The following is a 16657-nucleotide window of genomic DNA, read 5'->3' as shown; positions in this document are numbered from 1 at the left end:
CAAACGGTAATGTAAGGTGGCTCTCTGGTTGGAACTGTGGTTGACAGGAGGATCTGCATCCCATCTAAAAAAGTTATACAATTCCCACCTATTTTTGTTATAAGGAAATGATTGCATGGTATTTCATTAGTAGCTCTAAATATTATGTTCTTAGGTGCAATTTTCAATCATAAATAGTGACAAGAATTCACTTAAAAAAAAAAATCCCCAGCCAGGCTAAAAAGAAACCTATATTCTGAATATGGTTTCTGACTGGCAGTACATAACTTCTGCTGTCCAGGAGTATACAAAGTTTGAAAAGTCTAAGGCAGGAAAGGAAAAAAAAATAGGGACTTAGAAGAATTAGAAGCGTTGATTCCTTGTGTGGCAACCATCAAAGCTTAACGCAAGGAGATTTCTCAGGGCAAGGCCCTTGGAGAGTAGAACTACTTTAACTTAAGGAGGAATGCTCATAAAGGATTCCAGCCTCTGCCTGAGGATAAGAATAGAACATGGTCTGTTGAATCTAATAAAAAATAATTGGGGTTTTTATTTCGCATGTCTTTTGTATCTCACTTTTAGTAATTTGCATTTATTGCATTTTATAAAAGTATTGCTCTACAAAACATAGGAAATAAAACATAAGTGAACAAAACCTTGTCCTTCACCACATAATAATTTGAGAAGCCTTAAGCATTCGTTTCGTAGAGAAAGGGCTTTCCTTCCAAATTTTCCGAAGAAAGAACTCTCTTTGGGTAAAAGAGATAGAAAGAAAAGGTGAAACTAAAGTAAAATTGGAAATACATTTTAGGAATTTTTATTAACAAATTAGTCCTATCAAGGTAAGTTGTCTTAAGAGAGAATGATTACCGATAATTTGCCATGTGATACACCAATAATTTGTATCTGGAGGTTTCCATAACCCCAGGATTTGGAGGAAATTTTTAGGCTTCTAATATGCTTTTTAACAGAGATTACAAGGAACCAATCTTTGGACAAAGCCTCATCTACTCTATCCTATTCTTTTAGGTGTTAGAACTGCCAAAGGTATTATCAACATTCAGTGCAATACCACCTTATTTATTTTGGTGACCTTAGGATTAGAGACCTTGAAAATCAGCACTTCCACTCACAAAATGTTCAAACTTGGGCAAGTTCATTAACTGATCCAAGCCCTAAGAAAAATGGAGATATCCCCTCCTCATAGGATTATCGTTAGCATTAAATTAGTTAATATATGTAAAGTGATTAACACAGCACAACATAACGCTGGAAGTAGTAAGCTCTTCGTAAATGTCAACTAAGAAAAAAAAATCTCAGAGTTTGATTCTAACATTACTTTCCATTTAGCAGCACATCAAAGAACAAAAATCATCTGTGAAAATGCTGGAAGTCAGAAACTACCTCCAATCAGAAAGCTACATTTTTTTTTTTTTTAGCAACATATGGATCTAGTTCAACTGGAGTTTCCTGAATGAATGTGGGCCTTTGCAGGGTTTTCCAAGCACATCCAGCATAGCTCAATCATTGGAACCTGAAACAAAGCTAATGCTCTGAAAAGCTGCACATGATAGAAATTAAGCTACCTGTCCTCAAAGTGGATGCGAAACTATTTGAAATGGAAAAGGAATGACTTAGAATAAAAGGAATTTAGGCACAGCCTACACTTTGAAGAATCTAAACACAGCCTGTTGCTTCCTCAGAAATATTCCCAGAGTTAAACATAATGCTATTGTGCCCATTAACAAAACAGGTTTCAGATGCACTGTGCATGGTTGATGTGGTAGGCTATCCTTCCTCGGACGGTTCGAATATTTCACCTTGGAAGTTGGGAAATGAAACTCTTCACCCAATACTAAGCAGTTTAGTAAGCTCTTGCTGCTAAGCTATGCTGCTGCTAGGGCCATGGGGCATTGCTGAATAATTGAGTTTAAGCTTAAATAATGATCAGATGCCCCTAGAAACCTACTGACAGACATCAGACTCAACAAATAAACAGAGGTTTTTCATCACATTACTGATTCTGTGCTACTTTAGGCAATTGTATAAAAATAAAACTGTAAAAGAAATTAAAAATCATTTTAACTTTTGCATTGCATCAGCAAAGTGTATTTTTTAAAGTGAGTTATCTACTGTGGGCCAAATAATTCTGCATACAGCATCTTGATTTGGTAACTTTGAAATTATCTAACATTTTTTAAATCACTGAAATCAGTTTTGCTTGATTCAATTTCTAAAATATTTTAGTTTTAATTTTTCTGACTAGCTTACTCTGTTTTAAGACATTGAGTAAAATGGCAGCTGAAAATGCAAATTTCTTTGTTTTGGGAAACAGAATAATTACCTTTTCCCACCTAAGAGTATGTGATAAGCTCAGTATTTTCCTATCCTCTATCCTCCACAATTAGGGCTAGAGCTGAAGATTCCAGTAGATATTTTGTTTCTGGAAATGGTGAGAGTAGTGAAGTTCAGAAAAAGAGAGAAAAGCCTAATTTATAGTAGATTCACTGGAAGAGGTAATAAAGTCAAATTTATTTCCCGGAGAAAGTAAAAAGTCAGTGTCTTTGGTCAGCATCTAAAGCAAGATGTAGGGAGTGAGGTCGGGGCACCTCCTGGACACTGTTAAGCATTTAACAAACATTACCTATTTTATTCCTCATGATAGCCTAAGAAATGTATTACCAGTCACTTTTACACAAGAGGAAACTGAGCTTTAATAAGGTTAAATGACTTGACCAAAGTTACATAGTTGATAAGGCAAAGAGGTGCGATTTCAACCAAAGTCAACCCTGAACATTGATATTGTTATGGACTGAATTGTGTTTCCCCAAAATTTATATATTAAAGCCATAACCCTCAATGTGACTGCATTAAGCAATAGGGCCTCTGAAGAGGTAATTAAGGTAAAATAGATCCTAAGTGTGGAGCCCTAATACAATATGACTGAAGTCCTTATGAGAAGAGAAAAAGACAGCAGGGACACGCCCGCACAGAGAAAAGCTATGCCAGGAAGCAATGAGAAGACAGCCATCTACACAGCAAGGAGAGAGGCCACAGGAGAAACCAAACCTGTGAACACCTTGATCTTGGACTTTCAGCCTCCAGAATTGTGAGTAAATAAATTTCTGTTGGTTAACCCACCCAGTCTGTGTTTTTTTTAATTATAGCAGTCCTAGCTAGACTAATACAAACATGGGCTTTAAAAAGATGTTCTATAGTGTTTGCTCTATAGCTCTCTTCTTAATGATATATCGGGAGAGCTACACCAAGTGCCATAAGTGTAGGGCTATGGGTGTCTGTCTTTACCACCCTATCTTCAAGGTCTTACATGTAATAGATGCTTAGTAAATTTTGTCCAGGCAATGAATTAATGAATGAGAAAAAATGAATCCTATAGAAATATTTTTCTTGACAGAGTTTTGCTGTGGCTAAAATATCTAAACTGCACTATAAAAATCCCTCCCATGTTCAGGTCCTGAAATGTACAGATGAGTTAGGGAAGAGCCTTCTCTCTTCCTCAGTTAGCATATGCTTAGACTTCCAGCTCTCACTTGCCGGCATTTGGCAATTCCTTTGTGCATCATCCTGCAATGATGCTAATTCACTAAATCACCCAGCAATATCTGCACTGCCCCCAGTGCCCCGGACCTCTGTTGTCATGGATCACCCCTGCTTTTCATGGAAACTTCCCTACTCAGTAACTATTCACCCAAGGGAGACAGACTGCCTAAGACTTAAGTCAACTCGGTCCCCAGTGACAAGCTAATGGGACCCTGCTATCTGATATCGCAAGGAAAATGACTTTTTCTAAAAAGCTGTTTTAAATTTGGATAAAGTATTACCACATATTAATGCCACATTTGATCTCCAGAGAAGACGATAAATCACATTTCATTTATCACCTTACTCCGTAGGCAAAGAGACTGAGACCCAAAAGAGTTCAATGATTTGTGTGTTCGTGGTCTTACAGGATTTTGCCACTCAAAATGTGGCCCATGGACGAGCCGCAATGCCATCCCCTGAGTGTGTGAGAAATGGAGAATCTCAGGCCACGTCCAGTCCTGCTGGATTGGAATCTGCACTTTAGAGTTGGAGAAGCGCTTTTGAGGCAGTGACAATACAAAGATTTGAATCCAGATTTTGGAATTCTTAAACTAAAAGTCTCTGCTTCATAACTGGGGCTTCTGGAAACAATGTGCTCCCCTCTCTGTATCAGTCTCCCCACAGTGCCATGCTTCCAGTGGTAGACCGTAGTTGGGTCGGTAGGTCAGGTGAGACCTCAGGGTTGCAGGGCTTTGCAGAACATGTTAGATCAGACAGTCTGTTTACTCTCTGTGGAATGAACATACACAGGGCTACACCACGGAGTGGAGCAGTGCCCATTTCCACATGCCGCTGCCAGTGATAGCCTACGTTATCGCATTTCATCCCGACTATAATGCAGTGAGGGAGGCCTGTTTAACCCATTTCATAAGTATGGAAACTGAGGCTCAGATAAGTGAACTAATAATTAACAGAGCCTTTGCACTGACGGTTTCTCAGACTCAGACCGGGCAGAAGAATGCCTCCCCTAAAATTATAAAGCCATTCAGGGGCAGTTCTGCAGGTCCTTAGGAGTCAATACTTCTTGAAAGCCCTCTATAATTCTAGGTTACTGTCACTTTTTTCCTCCTATAGGATAATGGCGACAGCCATAATTTGGGGCTGAGAACCTTGGTATTCTGCGTTGTATTCTTCTTCAATCAGCTCTGCAGCCTGTAACAACGGGTGTTCTCCCTTTCTCCCTTCTCCTACGTGCTGCAGCACGCCGGCTCCTTGAATGTGTATATTCATTTCATGTTAGATGTTCTGCTGAAACCCTGAGACTCTTGAAATGGAGCTAGTACGGATTTATGATGACAATGGGAGGGTGAACCCACATGCTTTCTCTCTTTTGTTCAACACTGAGAGGAAGACATGAATGACAGCCCATTCCCTCGGGATCACTTGCAGGTTATAATGCCCACACCTTAGCTTCTTTAGTCATGGTGAGATGAAAAAGAAACAGAGCAGCTACAGGGAAGACCTTCAGATTCCAAGTAAAACCATGGATATGACTAATGAACGCTGTGACTAACATTCCATATGGAAAGAAGGCGTGAACTATTAATGTGGCAGCTGGAGGAGGCAAGGGGCATGCCGTGTGCTTTAATGCTCTGCCACTAACCATCACCCGGCATGATCGACGGCTTTCTGCCAGCTCCACTGACCTTGCATGTGCCATTATTTCTAGTCACTCTTCATCTTCACAAAAAATATCCCTTTGCTATTTACTTGCCAGTAACAAGAATACGTAGAGGAATATGCTTGCTCTAGCAAAAGTGCTATATCTTAGACTTAAAGGGTCCTTACTTAAGATATTGGTGAACTGATAGATTTGCCAAGTAATATATGGATTCCTGTGGGTTACATGGCCAGTCAAGGAATTTCAGAGTCTCTATGGTTATTCTATTTCAGTGAACTGTTGGTCATTTTTACTGAGATAGAGGCAAGTGATATAATTTTAGTGTTTCTCTACTGCTTCTTCATTTAATTCATGTACACACTGCATAAAGGGCACTTCTTAGTATGCAAATCCTTTTATTCACTGTACAGTACATGTTGGACCCCATTCCTACAGAGAGCAGCTTAATAAAACTAACTTTGACTCAGTAGGTGTGTGAAATGAAATTCTCTCTAACTCATCCCCACAGTGGTTTGGTCCAAGGGCAGAGATTTTTCAGAGTTTTAGTTAGGGTTGAAATGGTGTGTACAGCTGTGTAATTTTTTACCCAAAATTGATGATGTTTGAGTGCATGGATTTAATACTTCATAGGAATTTCAATAAAAAAGAGAATGCTCTTGGCAAAAAAAGCAATTTTGCTTTCTTATGGCTAGGGCTATCCTCGCTTGGGAAAGGAGTGTTGACAATCATATGGGGTTGAAATTATGGTGAGTTGTGTGCGCACAGTATTGTGGTCAAGAACTTGGGAATCAAGCCATCTCTACTCCACCACCTACTAAGGGTGTGACTTGAACAAGTTACTCACCTCTTCAAGCCTTAGTTTCATTTTCTGTAGAATAGGAATCCCTCCATTACATCTTTGGTAATAAGATGCCTACGATTCTTGTGAGGGTCAAAAGAGATGGATGTAGGTTATCATTGGAACCTTCCTATATAGAATGGCTACTCTCTGCTGTGAGGCTGTGAATCAGCCTAGCTCTGAAAGAACCAGTAGGGTATGTTTTAAAGGATGCTCTCTTGCCCTGTCTACTCCAGGGCACCTTAACTGTCCCTTTACTTGATGGATAATCCTATCATTAAAGTTAATCCTCTGGACGCCTTTAGGGTAAAAGTTAAGGATTATTATTTTGCTTATATGGTTGGAGCAGAATCCTAAATAACATAAGCAAAAATTTTTAATGATTCATCCCATTTGTTATTGAGGATACTGAGGATTAGAAATTGATTGTTAAAATAATAGTAAAAAGTATTGCTGGAACTCAGACTCCAATGTTTATGCCCATGCACTGTATACATGCAACACATAATTGGGCATATGAAAATGAAGCAATCAGCATCCTTTGGTCCATGCACTAATTTAATGGTGTCACCAAATCAGTTATCCTGGATCTTGCATCTCCGACATAAATCAGGAGGGACCAGGAGACAACTGAGGCCACAATGTAACAGTGTTATTCCAGAAGCCACTGAAATGCACATGAAAAAGTACTTGGGAATCTCATGGAAATGTCAAGACATTTTCAATGTACTTGAAAATGGGCAGGTGTTAGGGTACTGTATCTAATTTTCAGCTGCCCAATTTAAATAGAAAAGTTACATCCCCAGGGACTGGGAACCACAAATCCCATAATACTGCTAAGATCTGGAGCCACCCAGATAGATATCTTGCAGCCCAGGACCTGATACTGAACCCCAGATCTTTGAGTGCCTAGATAAGTATGTGCTAACCCCCAACCTTCTCCAGACCTCCACAGACAGATCTTAAGAAAGATGGCAGGACCTTAGGCTGTGCCACAAATCCAACTTGCCACCTCAACTTCTATCACCACACCTCAATCTGGGAGTCAAAAACAAGACCAGCAGCTCTGTGTGTTCTGGATAGAACAATCCTACCCTAGTTGTCCACATCTTAACAGGTGGGAGTAAGGATGGGGGCCCAGAGGACTGAGCAGTCTTGGCAAGCCCCCTCCCTACTCCCTGTGCTTTCATTGCTTCCCCACCACTTTGCTTTGGACCCTCAGCACGAGTCTCATTATTCTTCATGCCCCTCTTCAAGTCAGTCACCACAAGAAGCCAGGACTCCCAGGGTACTCCTCACCCATCGAGTCTAATCTCTAAAAGGCAACACTTCCCATTAACCACCAGTTCTGTGCCCCAACCCTGCAAGACTCCATGTCCCCTTCCTTGCTTTCTTTTCTTTATAACATTCATCATCACACACACATATACACATATTTAAACTCATACATATTTGCTTATCCGTCTCCCCCACTAAATGCCATCTGGATATTTTTTCTGTTTTGTTCAGTATCGTGTCTTCAGGTCCTGGCATATAATAAGCACTCAATCAATATTTGTTGTATAATATTTATGTTGAATAATAAGTGAGCAAATGAATCCTGCCCCCCGTTGAGGTTAGCCACCAGAAGCTGTGAATAAGTCCTGAAGCACAGAGGATAGTTTGCACCAATTAGTACTGGGCTTTAAACTTCTTTCCCATTTGCTAGTAATCGAATAGTGGACGGATGCTGGATACTGCAGTTCCTCGCTCTCGGAATGAGAATTTGATGGCACCATCAAAGAAAGCTGGGACAGAAAGGCTATCCTACAGACATGTTTCATCAGAAAAATGAATTCTAATCGTGTTCAACTGAGTCCAGATATTCTAATTACCTTCTGTCCATATCCTCAGGGATGCCCAGGTCTTTCCTATTAGATTTGACAAATGGGAATTGAAGAAAATCAACAGAGAGTCTAAGTGATAAGTTTAATAAGATATATGAGTGGGAATTGAAAAGAAAAAAAAACGAAAAAGTAAGAAAAACCACAAGGCTAGATGCTGCTCTATACTTAGCACTCAGGAAGCTCATACTACATGTTTATTTATTAGTAAATGAATGGATGTTAAATTGCCTAAAAAAGAGGCAAAAAATTAAGGGGGGGGAATGATCTATTTAGCAGCAAAGAATTTCACTACTTGCAGGCCTTGTTTTTTTTTTTTTTAATTACCTTGAATGGTCACATTCAAAATAATATAGAATTATTTTGAGAAGCCTTTAAAGATTATCAGGAGGACATCTATACAGGCATATCTCAGTTTACTGTGCTTTGTTTTATCGTGCTTCATGGACATTGCATTTTTTAGGAACTGAAGGTTTGTGGCAACCCGGTGTGAAGTCTGTTGGTACCATTTTTCCAGCAGCACATGCTCACTTCACGTCTCTATCACACGTTGGTAATTCTTGCAGTATTTCAAACTTTTAGATGATTATTATATCCGTTACAGTGATTTTATGATCAGTGATATCTGATTTATTATAATATTGTAATTGTTTGGGGGTGCAGTGAACCACGCCTATATAAAACAATAAACTTAACGGATAAATAAATGTGTGTGCTCTGACTGCTCCCCCAACCAGCCATCCCCTTGTTTCTCTCCCTCTCCTAAAGCCTCTCTCTTCCCTGAGACACAAGAATATTAAAATTAGGCAAACTAATAACCTTACAATGGCCTCTAAGTGTTCAAGTGGAAGGAAAAGTCGAACATCTCATTTTAAATCAAAAGCTACGAATTGCTTAAACTCGGTGAGGAAGGCACATCGAAAGTTGAGATGGGCTGAAAGCTAAGCCTCTTGCCCCAAAGGGCCAAGCTGTAAATGCAAAGAAAAAGTTCCTGAAGGAAATTAAAAGTGCTACTTCAGTAAACACATGAATGATAAGAAAGCAAAAGAGCCTTATTGCTGATATGGAGAAAGTTTTAGGGGTCTGGATAGAAGATCAAACCAGCCATAACATTCCCTTAAGCCAAAGCCTAATCCAGAGCAAGGCCCTCAACACTGAGGCAAAACCCTCCACCAGCCAAAAGATTGCAACTTGATGAAGGCTCAGATGATTTTCAGCATTTTTTAGCAATAAAGTATTTTATATTAAGATATACACATTGTTTTTTTTAGATATAATGCTATTGCACACTTAATAGACTACAGTACAGTATAAACATAACTTTTATATGCACTGGGAAACCAAAAAATTCGTGTGACTTGCTTTACTGTGATATTCACTTTATTGCAGTGGTCTGGAACTGAATCCACAATCTCTCCAAGGTATGCCTGTATGCATCTATAGTAAATACCATTTAGAAGCAATATAAATCATATTATTTAGGATATAACAGAATAAATTAACCAAATAATTTCAGATACATAAAATTCTCAAATATTATTAATATACTTTTAGTAGTCTTATTAGTTTTCATAAAATTAACAATTCAATGTATGCTTTGCTGCTAAGTGAATCATTGCTTTGTTATTCAATTCCTTTATTTTACTTATTATTTTACATTTAAAGTTAAGACATTTTATAGTAACAATGATACTGGTGGCCTAGGAGTCAGAAGCTGTGGATTCTTGAAGTTTGGAATGATTAAATTCTAGTGAATCTGCTGTGAACTGCCTATTTATGGATCAAGCATTCAGTCAACTAGTTTCTTTTAGCTTTGAATTTGGAAAAAAATGTATTGTTTTACATCAGTGAAAACTTAGAAGGTATGCTTTACTAAATTTTTGGTTAAAATACTTCACGAGGACAAGTGCAATAATGACATGTCAATAGTAGGTATTGGACATCAGTTTGTTACAGGGATGAATATCTGTATCTGGAACTATTCAGGGTAGAATTATGACAAAAGAAAAATATAAATGCTGTTTTTTAACATCAAAATAAAAAGCTGAAGTGGACCTAGATTTAGCTGCAGAGTAGGCTGTTGCAAGATTCCTTTCTTCTAGGAAGTCTCATTTCTTTTGCCTACTTTAAACTTTTATTTAACCTAAAGCCTTATGTCTCCTTGACAGTCTGAAGTGGCAATTAGTAGATGATCATATATGCAAATTTAGTCAAGTATGTTTTAATTTCTCAATTTTATTTCTCAGAACCATAGACCTTCTAAGTTACAGAGAAGTTTAAAGTTCATCAAATCTATTTACCTTCGGCAACCAGAGTCTATGGCTCAATTCCCAATGTTTTATAACCAGGGCACATAAGCAAATAGAGAAAATAACTAAAAAACAGAGAAAAATTATGGAAAAAGAAATCCCAAGAATAGATATGTTTTCTTCCTTCCTGCTATTGACATTACTTTGGCTGACATAGTTGCTTACATATTTAAGAATACATGCACACACACATATATATACATATAAAAAATAGGTGTTCTGATTCCAAGAATGTAAAAAAAAGTGTAAAACTTTTCATGATGGTATTTTTCAGCCTTCTCATTTTGACAACAGAATTTTAATAGCTTTGTAATATTTATGCTTACTTTAAATAATTAAATGAAGTATTCTTATTTTAAAACACATCCTGTTGTGCTTAGCCATAATGTCAAAGCAATCCAAAGACTTTAATTGCAGATGAGATGCTACAACTAAGTGAATTAAAGAGGAAGTTAAGGTTTTTCACTTCTAATTTTCCTCTTCCCTGCAATGGACATCAGATGCTTAACGATTCTATAAAATTTCACATATTGCAGGAGACACAGGATAGTGTATATATGTGCATCTCTGTAGGGAGTGTTGTCTACATCTCTACAATTATTAGTGAGTATATACAATTAGCATAATCTATGCAGTGCTGGAAACTTCCTTTGTCATTTAGAAGGAATTTACTGACTTGAATAATATTTTGTACTAAATTTCCCAAGTCTGAGACAACATAATTTTGTTGTGGAATCCACAGCATGAAATAAAATTCTCAAACAATTTCATTAAGCTGGCTTCTTAGTTATAGTTTTTCCCCTGTGCTGTAGGGTGTTTCTGCTAGTATCATCTGCATCAAGTTTAAAACTGAAGAAAATCTAAATTCAATTAGGAAGGAGAGATGGGGACAGGAGAGATTCTGAATCAGGGTGGATCCTCTTATTTTGCTGAAGTGACGAGGATTGTGATGTACCTTTGACAGCAGCAGTGGAGGAGAGGAAATACTGATCGCCAGCCGGTTGAACATTAACATGAGGGAGATCAGCATTATCCTGATTACTGCGTGTGAGAAGCACGTGCCACTCCTTCCTCTTTCTGCTCCTGTAACAAAAGGCATTGTGCCTGCTCTGGGTAATTGGGTGGGAATAACATGTGAAGAAAGGGGTTCCTGAGTCAATATTAAAACCTCAGAAACATCCAAAATTTTGGCACAAACATCAGGTGGTTTTTTCTTTTCATTTTGGAGGAATAAAAAAAATTCTCTACTAATTGGCAACAGCTTGGTACAATTGTCAAAAATAGGGTATGTCAGCATAGCCTAAACAGTCAATGCCTGACTGCCCCCTTACCCCCACCCTACACTCATACCACCCCTCAACACACAACTCACACAAACTCACATAAACACATTTATTTCTAATTCTTCTTGGAGATTCAGCTCATGACTGTGAGTAACCCCGACACCCCTCTTTCTTTTCTGTTTTGAAAGCTGCCTCCTCCATGCTCACGTAGTACAGCATTTATCCAAACCAGCCAGATGCACAGTCCCTAAGCGATGGAGAGCACTGGTCTTGCCTCATTAGGCTTTGCATTCTGCACTTTGCCTAGTCATTGGCAACAAGCCTTATCTTACTTTTCCTGCCCTTCACTCCTGATCCGATGGAATCTATTATGCCTTCCAAAATATTGGTTTGGTTTCAAAGAAGATCATCCTCAATCACAGCTGTAAAGTGTATCATTAACCAAACCTTTGTGTCCCATTGAATTTAACAGTGTGTCCATAAGTTTATTCTTAAAATAAAACTTGTTCAATGGTATTCCAATAGAAAGGAAAAATCAGAGCAGCCCTTTGAAACTTTGTTTACTGTTATTCGGGAGAATAAATGTGAAGGACCAATGTGGTGTAATAATTAGAAAAGTAATATGAAGGTAGAGTATGGTCAGTATACAACTGAAATGCCTGCAGAAAACCTCAGAGCAATTGATATGAGCCTTAAATTACACCCCCTTCATAATCACCTAACCTTTCTTCTCCCCATCATCCCCTTCCCCAATCACAAAAATGACATTCCTAATGTCTGATCTAGGTGTAATCAAATAGAATATGGACAGAGTGAAAGTTTGCAAAGAAAAGCTGGCTTTGTATTCACAGATTCACTGAATTGCTGCCAGGAAAGGTGCCTTGGTTCAACCTCACAGAGCCTCATTTTTGGCATATCTTCGACCCATTAGGCAGGCCCAGAATCTGCCCATGCTCTGAAATTCCTCATCCCTCCTAGGGAATTGTTCGGCCTCCTCCACGGCTCCTCCTCTTCTAATCAAGGTTCTGACATTGCCCATTGACCACGTTTATTTTTCTGCCTTTTGGCACTGGGAGCTTGTCTGTTGTAGGATAAAAGCGGAATTCTCTGCTGTCTGCAGGGCTTTCCCCAGGGAACAGAGCATGAAACTCAAACTTATATAAAATCATATCCTGTTTGCAAACATCATATTCCCTTTGCTTCTCACTGATCTGGTCCCGTAAACCCCAGCACAGCTTGAGAGCCCATTCCTCATCTAAACAAATGCCATAAGCCCCTTTATACTTTTACAACCATGTCAGAAAATAATATTGCCTGCCAATAGTGATGTGATTGGAGTTGCCTCCTCCGAGCCATAAAAGAAGCGCAGAGTCTGTTATCAATTTCTCTAAGTGTATCGGGGGAATTATGGGTCGATTCAGTTCCAAGTTATAAATGACAACTCAAAAGCCGCAGAAGTGTTTGAAGCTGGGAGCTGATGACGACATTATCATAAAAGCCTGCTCGTCCTTACTTTTGTGGGTTTTTTTGTGGCCTATCAAGGGAAGAGGGGAAAATAAGGCTGAGAAATGACTTCAAGATTTCTTCACACAGCAGCAGGTCAGATGGCCAGGAAAATGATCACTGTTTTTAGTGATACACCCTGAGGAGTGAAAACTAAAGTGGTCCTGCCATGGCTTTTGTTTGCAGAGTCCCTTAATTATCTTTTTCACCATGCAATGACCAAGTCTTGGGATTTGGTCAAATGTTCTTTTCAACTGGTGCATTTTCTTGTAGTGCAATCACATAGTCATCAGAAATGAGTCAGGCCATAGTAACTAAACAAAATGAGAAGCAAACACAAAGGAATTCGGAAACCTGGAGATTTTTGCTCAAAGTGCAATTCTGGAGAAAACATTTTAAAGCAGCTTAAATGCCATTCACCCTTGAGCTGCTTGGCCATCACTGTAATTACTACATTACAATTTTAGGGGAAAATTTAATAAGAAGTAGAGATTTTAATTTCATAATTCCCCAACTAGTCTCCTCAAAAGTCAATTAATCTATCAACATTCAGTAAGTATATATTAAAGCCATCTAGAAAGAAGTTATATTCTCCAAGGCAGCAGTCTCAAACCTTTTTGGCACCAGGGACCCGTTTCATGGAAGACAATTTTTCCATGGGGGTCAGGGGTGGGGAGAGGATGGCATAGCTTAGGCGGTAACATGAGCGATGGGGGAGCGGCTGTAAATACAGATGAAACTTAGCTTGCCCACTCGATTCTCACCTCCTGCTGTGCTCCCGGTTACTAAATTTCATGGATGACAATTTTTGTATGGGACAGGGCAGGAACTCAGGCAGTGACTCGGGACCAGTTCCTATTAGGCCACAGACCAACTGGTACTAGGCCACGGCCCGGGGTTTGGGAACTGCAGCTCTAGGCAACTGGAGTTTACTTTAACAATTGGGGATCATTGAGTGTTTTAGAATTGAAACCAGTGGGTCCAGTTTAGACAATCTGAGCCAGAACTGTGCCTTAAAACAAAGCAATTTCAGTAGTTTCCAAGCTCTCCAGGGTGCTGCATGTTGCCAAGTTGGGCCACTCCAAGTTCATACTCTTTTGTATAGTTAATATGCCTGGGATTGTCTTGGAGGTGAAAATTTAGACTGGTGCAAATCCAGAGAACCCAGAGTTTCTCCTAAGACTTTTATCAAAACCAAAGATCTGAGGGGACAAGATGGCTCTTAAATGGCTAAGAACACGATTTAAAACATTTGATTGAAAACAAAAACAAAAAGATCCAATCAAACTAGTTCACTAGAACATCAAGTGCAAGCTTGCACACATACACACACACAGTCACACTCACTTGGACCTACAAAAACACCACCAGAAGACATTCAAGCCATTTGACACAGTGCTTCTCTCCAGCCTTCTCTAGCACTGATGGAGTCAAACTAATCCAGGCTTCCTCTTCCTGCTTCTGCCTGGCCATGCTAGATTTACCCACCACCACTGCTGCCACCGTCAGATTAGGTCAATATCCGGAAATATTAAGAACTTATTTTATGACTTGCATTGTGCTTTATATTGGACGTACAGGCCAGAAGTAGCAGTAAATATTCATCCCTTGGTCACTTTTATAAGTTTACTAAAGCAGTTCTGAGTGAAGAATAAGAAGTTACTTTGGTATAGGTTTAGAACAGTTGAGTAGAGATACTTCATGTTAAGGTACAGTGAGTTAGAGATGCATCCTAGATGAGATTCTGGAGATAAGTCCCAGGGAGCTGTCCTCAATTCAGCTCTGAGTTATGAACTAAATGTACAGATGCTCAACCTACAGTGGACTTATGTCTGATAAACCCACTGTAAGTCAAAAATATTGTTAAGTTGAAAATGCATTTAATACACCTAACCTACTGAACATCATAGCTTTGCCAAGCCTATCTTAAACATACTCAAAACATTTACATTAGGCTACAGTTAAGCAAAGTCATCTCACACAAAGCCTACTTTATAAGTGTTGGATACCTCATGTAATTTATTGGATACAGTATTGAAAGTGAAAAACAGAATGGTTGTATGGTTTTCACTGAATGCATATCACTTTTGCACCATCATACAGTGGTAAAATTGTCAGTCAAACCATCATAAGTCGGGGACCATCTGTACTTGTAAATGAGTGGAGCTGAATGGCCACAGCACTTTAAACAGCTCTGATTTCCTCCGCATCACTGTTCCCATTAAGTAGTCATTTGCTTTGTTTCATACTTAGCCTAATTTGTAGCTAAGCTGCCATTCTCATAAAATAGCCACTTGGGATGTTAGAAAATAAGCACAAAAGCCAATGGAACCCATTTTAAAAGTGAATTTGCACTCTGCTTTCTAGAATGATTTTGCAAGCTCCTGGCTCCACAGGAGGTTTGCTAAAAAATGAACAAGCATTAATGTGGGGAGCTGTAACAAAGGGGGCCACACCACATCAGCCACACAGCTGCCCTGCTGGGCTCCGGGGCATGAGGGGAGGCCGCAGCCAGTTTGTTAGAGAGGAAAGCATGGATGGGTCTAGAAAGCTCTCTCGGAACTCCTTCACATGGATATGCACATTAACCCCATACTTCCAGCTTTTCACCCTTTACTATATTGACTTCAGGAAAAATCACTTCTCTGAGCCTTCTGTTTCTTATCTGCAAAATGGTGTTAATAATAATGACTATTTTACAAGGTTGTTATGAGACTTGGTAAATGTAAAGTCCAAACAGATACAAATGGTTGTAGTTGCCATTTTTATTTCCAGAGGGGGCGGAATCACAGGTAAAGGAACAAAAATCTACCCCTCACTAAATCCGGCCTCATTAAAATGATAGAATGAACTGAAAAAAATATGGGATTTCCCTGTATAACATTTAGTTATAGCAAAAAATTGTCTAAAACATCATATACACGTGACTAGTTTTGTTCTGTCCCATCAATATCCAGGAAACCTAATTGTCTTATCTTAGTCCTTGGAAACCTCACCTAAAATTATGTTTTCCTAGCATAATTTAGCACTTAGTTCTGCAGGATGATGGTTTGTTGCTGGTAAGGGTTAAATTTAAATAGATTGCAGGTTATACGCTATGCTCTAATCATTCACAAAAACGTAGACATTTTTCTTCATATGTTGCTGGATTCAAGCAAATTTGTTCTTGAAATGTAGTATAAATATCTTAGGTCAAAAGGTTTCATTAATTATTGAAGACAAAGATGGCCCTAGGGAGTTCACAATCAAAATGTCCCACAATGCAAAGCACTTTGTAAAGTTTATGCCATTTTCACCAAGAATATAATGTACGTACATATTCAGCGTGATTCTATTGAAAATCAAATTCTGCTGCAAAACTGTGTTAAACCCTCTTGTATTACTATTTCTCCACCTATATAAAAGTCTAGCAGAGCTGGCTTCATGAGTGTTTGACCTGTGCAGTCACACAAGAACTTATAGTCACAAAGGCTTCACTCTTGGTTTAATTCTGTTACTACCCTCTTCAAATTTTTAATAAGTTTTGAACAAGGGGCTCTTCGTTTTCATTTGGCACCTAGCCCTGCAAATTATATAGCTAGTCCTGTAGTCTAGTACAACCTTTACTGAGAAACAGACTCAACATAACTGAATAGATA

At 38.8% G+C, this 16657-nt stretch overlaps 1 protein-coding gene across 1 annotated transcript in view; it reads right to left on the bottom strand.

Annotated features, from left to right (window-relative positions):
• LOC123646984 (histone deacetylase 9-like) overlaps positions 1 to 5242 on the bottom strand; it is a 59538-nt gene extending 54296 nt beyond the window's left edge. The window contains exon 1 of the mRNA XM_045564153.1: positions 5097 to 5242. Within this exon, the coding sequence (XP_045420109.1) occupies positions 5097 to 5242 (146 nt within the window). The remainder of the gene's footprint in view (positions 1 to 5096) is intronic.
• Positions 5243 to 16657: the final 11415 nt, after the last annotated feature.

Source organism: Lemur catta, chromosome 11, assembly GCF_020740605.2.
Source record: "Lemur catta isolate mLemCat1 chromosome 11, mLemCat1.pri, whole genome shotgun sequence".
Classification (NCBI taxonomy): Eukaryota; Metazoa; Chordata; class Mammalia; order Primates; family Lemuridae; genus Lemur; species Lemur catta.
The sequence above is the reverse complement of the archived record's forward strand: the minus strand, read 5'-3'. Positions and strand labels throughout refer to the sequence as shown.